The 8,883-nt window shown below is 38.6% G+C and overlaps 1 protein-coding gene across 1 annotated transcript; it reads right to left on the bottom strand.

Moving 5' to 3' along the window:
• Window positions 1–4,639: 4,639 nt before the first annotated feature.
• Window positions 4,640–7,880, bottom strand: msx2b (muscle segment homeobox 2b). The gene is made up of 2 exons (XM_036525661.1): window positions 7,550–7,880; window positions 4,640–5,064 (listed from the first exon to the last, which is right to left on the bottom strand). The coding sequence occupies exons 1-2, from the start codon at window positions 7,878–7,880 to the stop codon at window positions 4,640–4,642; spliced, it is 756 nt and encodes a 251-aa protein (XP_036381554.1).
• Window positions 7,881–8,883: the final 1,003 nt, after the last annotated feature.

Here is an 8,883-nt window from a genome sequence, read left to right as displayed (position 1 = left end):
CTGAGGTTTACACATGGCCATAGCTTACATTTTACATTTTGCTTGTTTTTCTTTGCAGGCATTCTTATCCTGAGCAACCTACATACAGTACATTATGCTTTTTACATGTTATGCATTAGTACAGCTCCATTCTCAGCAGAACTGTGTTCCTTTGTGAACCATGCATCTCAAGCTCATTTATTGGATTAACAATGTACAACAATGTGCAGTTATCATTGTGCGAGTGCTTGCCCTATATCAAGCAGCACTCTATCTGTAGCGTGTAAAGAACTCGTATTACTGCAAGATATCATGCCACATACTGTAGGTTTTTAGTTACTTTTCATTTGAATAAATTTATTTAAATAGTCCCAAAATCATCACAGATTAAATCAATTAGTGCCTCAGTCAATGCATGGGTCCAGCCAGATATTCCCTCCCCTGTGTGAGTGTGAGTGTGAGTGTGAGTGTGAGTGTGAGTGTGAGTGTGAGTGTGAGTGTGAGTGTGAGTGTGAGTGAGAGTGAGAGTGTGAGTGTGAGTGAGAGTGAGAGTGAGAGTGAGAGTGAGAGTGAGAGTGAGAGTGAGAGTGAGAGTGAGAGTGAGAGTGAGAGTGAGAGTGAGAGTGAGAGTGAGAGTGAGAGTGAGAGTGAGAGTGAGAGTGAGAGTGAGAGTGAGAGTGAGAGTGAGAGTGAGAGTGAGTGTGAGTGTGAGAGTGAGTGTGAGTGTGAGTGTGAGTGTGAGTGTGAGTGTGAGTGTGAGTGTGAGTGTGAGTGTGAGTGTGAGTGTGAGTGTGAGTGTGAGTGTGAGTGTGAGAGTGAACGTGTATGTAATTTTAAGAGAATTTGGATGAGAAGGAGGAGAAACTCCAATCAAGAGTTAACTTGCTGTTAAGGTGCAGGGATTTGCCCCCCAGCTTTGGTCTCTTTGGAGACAGTAAAATTTTGCTCTCTGCAGGATAATGATATTCCTTCCTCGATACAAAGCGCCAGTGACTGCTAATTATCACTTCCATTTCAGACCAATGGGAAGTGACTCACGTGACACATGTGCACCTTTTCAGTAGAGTGGGATCCAGATATTTTTCTGCCCTGGATGACGATAAGAATAACAGCAACATTATGATATTCACAGGGGCCAAATGACACTAAACCAACCTGAGCTGGCATCTCAGGGCTTGCTAAGATATTGAGACAAGATCATCTTAATCACTAATAAAACTGAACTCACAAAGAGTACAGTAAATTCCCTGGGTGAAAGCAGAAATGATGCCTATTATAACAATTTGTGATCAGCCATGCGAGAAATGAGTGTTACCTTAAAATTCCGTGGGTACAGCAGTCTGACTGAATGGCTCACCAATCAAATAACAATAAATAATAATGAACTGGTCTAATAATAATAATGATAACAATAATAGCATGTAAACGGAAAAATAAAATGAAATCAATCCATTAATAGTAAGATAAGTTTATATTTGAAGAGTTAAAGAGTAACATGCAGCATTTTATACTGTCCCCATAATTGTAGTCTGGAGTTAAGCAACATATTAACAGATCTCTTAAGACAGATGACCATAAAATATTATTAAATTGTATATTCAAAATAGGTACACGCATACCAGTGTTCATTTTTTTCATGCTGCTAGCTAGCTGTAGTTTATCATCTTAGATATTTGTTCCTTTTTGCTTTGTTACGCTAACTGATAATGCCAGTCTTTTTATATATTCACTTCTGTCAACAAGCAATCTGGGGAGAACCCAGAGCAGGAAATGCTCCTCTGTTGTCGTTCTGCATGCTTGTCTTGCCCACCTCCGTTGACAGGGAGGCAACAATGATGTGTCGTTTTTCTATTACTCCAAATGAGGAAAACATTTGAGCTAAAGGACTGTGTCCGGAGTTGTTTCTCGATTTCTCCTGTTTGCTGAGTATACGTTGCCAACTCCTTAACTTCATTTAATTCTAATTTAAAAAAATGATTCATCAAGAGGAGGACTCATTAGCTCCTAATGTTCTGCACCAGTCTTCCTACCTCAAGAGTGGGCCACACCCAAGCTTGCCAGTGGAGAGGCACTGAATCATGTTTGACAAGTTTCTTGTAATTCTCTATGCGGCAGAACTGGTTGAGAGCGGAGGATTCATAACATTGGCTAAAATAACACTAAAAACACAAAGGTGCATATATAAATACATACGTCCATATACTTAGTATCTTACTACTTATGTTTTGTCTGTCTCTTCCTGTTACCTGTTTTTCTACTACTCTATTGTATGTCTCCTATTCCTTTGTTACTCTGTAATGTGCATAATAATAATAATGTATTATCACATGGGCTTCAAAAAGTCAACTTATTCTTTCTCTTAATATTCTTATTCTCATTCTATTCAATTTTCTGTGCATAACTACTCCTACGGCTTTTCAGGTGCACTTATGAAGCTTGGCCAACTCTTTCAGCTAGTATGAGATTGTGGTGCTTGTGCTTTTTGTGTCAGTGCCTAAAATATTTTTTTTGAGATACTTAGGATTTTATATACCGAAAAATTTCCCATTGACTAACATGGATAGAACGTTCAGAATCTGAAGAATGGGCCTACTACAGCAATCACAGATACGGACCATCTCTTGAGCAAAGCCTGTAACTACTAGCTACTGCCTTGATAGGCTTTTTCAAGCCAACTTAAAGTTTGTCCTCGCACTTTCCTAAATAGTTATTATTTTGTGTAAATGTCAAAAGGATTTATGAGTAAATCCAATAATTTGTTGCTAGAAAAACTCGTTTCATAAAAGGAGCTGTGACCAGCACTGAGTACTGACAGTGCAACTTAAAAAAAGGTCACGATGAATAAACAAATTTTCAAGACAACACCTCAAACAGCAGCAGTCTGAAACTGCTCAGAACATTCTCAAACTCTCCGAGCGTCTGCTCCTAATTACTGTAAGTTTGCTTTCTGAGGCTCAGAGAGCTTGTCAGCTTGTCGTATGTTGATTAACAGTGAACTCATAAAGAGTGCTGCTTATTAATGATTTCCTCTTTACATCAAAGGCATGGGGAAAGCTCTGGGAGGCACTAAAAAGTGCCGTAAAAAACATCCACCTTTACTGAGTTACAGAAAACACGCAGACACAGAACCCACAAACAGCCTCATCTGTACCAGGGCAGACTGGAATTTTTTTTCAGGGTGGAAGCTGAACGTGCTCTTTTAAAAGAGTTCTGAAAAATATGAGCTTTAGACTAGCTGCCACTTAGATTCAATCAAAATCACTAAGTCATCATATGGGAGTGTACTATTGAATAAAAAAACCTCCCAGATCAATATGCAACAAATCATAAACTGAACCCTGGATTGAAGCCTAACCACCAAGTTATTTTAATAATTACTTTGTTGTAATAAGGATTACTGAGAGGGATTACAACGGGAAGTTTAAGATGTCTTGCTGATTTTGACTGAAACAAGGAGTGTAATAATAAAGTATTATTATAATGAGTATAATAATGAAAATAAACTCATGACTTACATGTATCATACCCCAGCTGGACTATGTTCGGTTAACATATCAAAGATCATGACAGACAATTTGTTTTAAAGAAATAAATCATTGATGTGCTTCTGCAAGGTGAACAGTCAAAAGATATGTCTGATGTTCATATAGATTGTTTTCCAATCATCGTCATTAAGGTACTTTTCTTAAAGAGCACTGTGTCCCTGGGACTGTGTCACACATCACAGGTCTCAGATCAGTGGACAAAAAGGCACAGGAACAAATCTGGCTCAGCATCGACCCTTTGATTGCTACTCTCCCAATCAAAGAACAGAAGGTAAACAAGTGGCATGGTTAAAACATTTTTTTTTAATTTAGTATCAAATATGACAATATAAACAACCAATAAAAAACTTTAATAATGTTTATAAAACTGTACAGCGGCACTCCTTTCAAAGGAACCCTCAGGCTACAGACAATCCAAATACTGTATAAATATATTTAACCTTTTTTTTTTTATGAATGTTGTTTACACTGCATAGAATGAATGCAGAAAAGGAATGATCTTTTCCATCCCGAATATTAAATTTGAAGAGAAAAAAAATAAATAAGCACAAAATAGTAAAAGGTAAGTAAGTAGACTGGAAAATAAGTGCTGAGCAGAGTTCTGATAGCTGCCTCAACATCTGAGTTACTGGTAAATTAAGATTTTAAGAAAGCACACTTTTAATCATTTGTAACGTGTAACTTTTAAACTGAAAATCGTGAAATACAGGTTATATCTCCTTTTCAAGCGGGTGAATATAACAATATCCAAAATCTATTACACAGTTACCTGTAACAATGAATTCAGAAAGTCTTGAGCTATGGGCTGGTGCTTTGCAGTATCATCATATACTGGGGGAACTCCACCAGCCTAACAATAATTCATCACTTTGTTCACAGAATGTCCCTCCAGCGATGGATACACACATCTCTGTTATGTGAAACATCTCGTTTATGAGCATTGACCTCTGGTTCAGTACATGGCAATGCTGATGTTTTATCATCTCTGCTTTTTCAGTTTTGTGTTTGATGTCACGTGGATGAAAAAGAAAAACGGGCAGGTTTGACAGTCAGAGTCGATGCTCAAGCTCTCAGACGAGCCTCTTTTCCCGACTTTCCTCAGAATGGGGTCCCTTTCAGGTCAGGTGGTACATGCTGTACCCTGCAGGCGTGGCGTAGAGTCCGATGGGCGGGACGGGTAGCATGGGCCGGTGGAAGGGGTAGGAATGTCCGTAGAGCGAGGCGGCGGCTCCGAGCGGGGCGCTCAGGGAGAAAGGGAACGGCATCCCTGGGTGCAGCACAGGCTTGGCAGCCATCTTGAGCTTCTCCAGCTCAGCCTCCTGGAGCCTCTTTGCCTTGGCCCGCCGGTTCTGGAACCAGATCTTGACCTGGGTCTCGGTCAGGCTGAGGGAGCTGGAGAATTCGGCCCGCTCGGCGATGGAGAGGTACTGTTTCTGCCGGAACTTGCGCTCCAGGGCCAGGAGCTGGGAGGTGCTGAAGGGGGTTCGGGGCTTGCGGTTCGTCTTGTGCTTCCGCAGTGGACAGCTAGGACTCAGCTGCCCTGTGGAAATAAGAAATTCACACGTTAATGAAGTCACATAGCAATAAAAATAACAGCATCGCATATATATAACAACAGCATTTAGTGTGAGTCCATGTGAGAACGCTCAGAGCTCACTATCCACTATCTAGCATTGTTGTGAATGCAGCATCCACAGGTTATTTTACATTATTCATTTAACAGATGCTCTTATCCAGAGTGATTTACACGGGTTACAATTTCTACATGTTATGTGTTTATACAGCTGGATATTTACTGAGGCAATTCTGGGTTAGGTACCTTGCCCAAGGGTATAGAAGCAGTGCCCCAACGAGGAATTGAACTGGCAACCTTTCAGTTACGAGCCCTGCTCCTTACTACAATACACTATACTACACTGCTGCCCAGTAGTGTCAAAATTATTATTTAAATAATAGTAGCAATAGTTTAAACAAATAAAGTGTTTATTTATTGGTTTCCTTGTTTTTATTTTAATTTTAATGACACCTGAGCACCGTAATGGTTTTTTTTTTTTTTGGAGATACATGTTGCATGATTCAAGAGCACACTTTGACACACTGTCCATGCCGGACAGAAAATACTGATTATAGGTATGACATGGGGCCCACAATGCATTGCAGCTACGTTCATACAACAGCAATGGACACCTAGCCCTACTGTACCGTAATGCCCCTTCCATGCAACAGAACACAACGCGAAGTCAGGACATTGTGACAAAGACAATAAAATTCCATAAACTCTATTTAAATCCTACTATTGTTTGCATTTCCATTAAATGTAAATTTACAGACAGTTTTTATTCTCAGTATTTCCCCCTTTATGGAATATGCTGTGCAGCAGAATATTCACGAGATGAGGGTCTTTTGCTACATTTTCCTTAACGATGACAAGTTCACCCTGACATTGTTTTTCATCTGTTTATTTCAGGGGGCAGTGAATTGAAGTAAGTAGTGTTTGAACACCTGAAAAATTGAATGAATTTACAAGAGAGAAAAAATAGGAAATAATTGATAATCAAAGGTCAGGAGGTCACAATTCAAAGCTGTTATTCAGAGATATTTCCATTTGCCCAGGCAAAATACTAAAATATAAATGATCTCAAGGGCTTATAAAGTCATAGAATAAAACAGTTGTGAGTGATTAGTAGGGAGAAGCTCTTTACTCTGAAGTGTCACTCAACAATTCAAAACTGAGGATCACCTTCATAAAAATTATAAACATAATCTAAGCAAATATGCTACTGTAATAACCAGTTATGTGTAAATAGGAAAACCTTCACTGACATAACATAATTAAGATTTAAATTTCTAAAAAAAGGCTTGAATTACGCTATAATATTTTTTAAGAAAGCTAATATTGCAATATGTGGAACATCTACACAGTCATCTACACACACTATTTTATAAAGATAATAATACATGATGATGATAATGTTAATATATCCAAGTGGTTATACATATTCTATTTTTCTTTCAGACATTTCATCAAAAGCATAACATAGTTGAAACATAGTCTTTAAATGCTAAGATAATTTATGGAGCCAAAAAATGAATGTCAATAATGGGTATATTACACATTTAGACCTGAATTTAGTTCAACATAAATGCGCTTTGTCCTCAACTTTAAGTAGATTTGTTTTCAATACATACATAACATGTTACAAAATATGTAGTATAAATAAATTGACGTGTTTACATATGTTTTATTATTATTTATAGCCAAAGCAGACTGTAGTTAGACTTACTGAAACTTACTTTTTGATGTCTCTAAAATGATATTTTGCGGTATTTTTAAATACCGTAATATTATCATTTTAAAACGCATACTGTAGTTTAGACATTAATCCAAAGTTATGGCAATCACCAAATCCAACAAATTGCATCTAATCCAAAAGTTTCTGAACACTTCTCATGTCATTTCATAAATGATCTAACCCTACGTAACTACTCAGAGTAATCAGATGATTGCTTACTGTTCTCAACATTACTAGCAGCTGGGAAGCGAATGATGAACACATCATGCAAAGTTCGTGGGCCCAGAGTCTTTATAAACCACGTAAAAGCATTTCAATAAAAACTGCACATCTCAGTATTCCGACGGTACAAGGAAAAGTAAATGAAGACGTTTTCCCGATGCAACTACCTTTATTTTTATCACAGTAGGGATTGCAGCGAATATTTCTGTGCTGTTTGTGTGGGTTGACATTGCTTGTACCTGTGTCCAAAGTGTCGGCATTGACCTGACTGACTGAAGTTAGTTGGAACTTTTTTGTTGGATATAACTCCGTTTCTATTTCACTTGGCTTTAATTTGCTGGTTTGCTTTACTGAACCACAAAACGTGTATCTTAATTGCATTTGAAGTAAATAAGCGTTTGTTTTATGCAAAATATAGTTTAGCAATTATGTGACCTCATCAGTCCTTCAGAATATATGACCAAATGCAGAGAATGTGAGGTTTGCTTCGGACAGGGGTGTCGCACTTACGGGGTTGTGGTGAGAACCTTGCGCTAGTGACCCAAGGTGCGCTATCCTCCGGCTCTGATGCCTCCGATTTAACGGGTGATGTCGGAATGAACTGCTTTGAAAATCCCTCTGGACTGTGAGAATCTCTGGAAAAATATAAGTAATTGTGCATCCTGGACGTACCCAGTAAAGTCCCTTCGGCTTTCCCAGTAAACTCTCTGTCAGGCTTTCTGTCCGAGATCAAAGCTTCCACGCTGAAAGGTAATCTTGACACTTTGTCCTTTTGCGTCGGCTCTGGTCGAATGTCCTCATCAGAGGAGTAGCTGTTTTTCGAACTCGCTGGAGAAGACATGGCTCTCGGTGCGTTTCCAAACGACTGGGCTAATTGTACTGACGCACGTAGTCGAAGCGTTGTGCTCCACTCCCGGCGACTTCAGAGTCTGAACTTAGTTTGACGGTCAATAGTGGAACATGGAAAAAACTGCTCGGAGTTTGTGAAACTTCCGGCCAATCACTGGGCTGTCAAAACCTACTGTCGACCTCTGATTGGCTTTTAGTTTTGGCAATCATGTGATATGTCTAAAAAATAAATTTAGAATTCGTCGCATGGGGTCCTTGCTTCGAAGGGCATTGATGTCTCTAGGGATATTATCGAGTAAACCCAGACCCTTCTCGGATGATTTGCGTATAATTGCGCGAGGGAGTAATGTACAGTAACAATCTCTCAACAACTACTGATTCACTTTTTAAAAAAAATTATAAACAGCGTGAAGAATTATGTCGGGCTCGCTTTCTGAGATTGATAAAATAGCGTGGGGAAAAGACGGCTATTAAGATGTGTTTTTCTTTTCTTTGTTGCCCCCGTTCACGGGGACTGTGAAAACATACAAGCTACTGAATTGAAAGGATTCGCCCTCAAGCGCAACAGCTTTCTTGTCCTAACTTTCACTTATAAGTGTAAATGCGTTGCGATTATTTAACAGTTGCGAATGCCGAAAGCCTGTCGTAATCGAATATCACAACTGCAACAAATTAATTAGTACGACATTCTACGTGAAATATAGTACATATGTCTTCGATGTGGAAATTATGTTTTGCATAGGACGTTATAGAATCATTAACCGTTTAATGGGGAAAAGTGAATATAAAAGTTCCAAAGTAATACTTTATTGCGTTCAGCCTATCTACTACAGTCCTATTTCGAAACAAAATACGTACATTTAAGATATAATACGAATAATTACAATCACAATGAGAAGATGCTGAGCAATTCTTTAAGTGATATTTTGTCAGTTCCACGGTCACATATGGTTTAAAAACACATAATTATTGTCAAACAGAATCATATAAGCTCA

This window comes from Megalops cyprinoides, chromosome 3 (assembly GCF_013368585.1).
Source record: "Megalops cyprinoides isolate fMegCyp1 chromosome 3, fMegCyp1.pri, whole genome shotgun sequence".
Taxonomy (NCBI): Eukaryota; Metazoa; Chordata; class Actinopteri; order Elopiformes; family Megalopidae; genus Megalops; species Megalops cyprinoides.
Note: the sequence above shows the minus strand (reverse complement) of the source record. Positions and strands in the feature narration are given on the sequence as shown.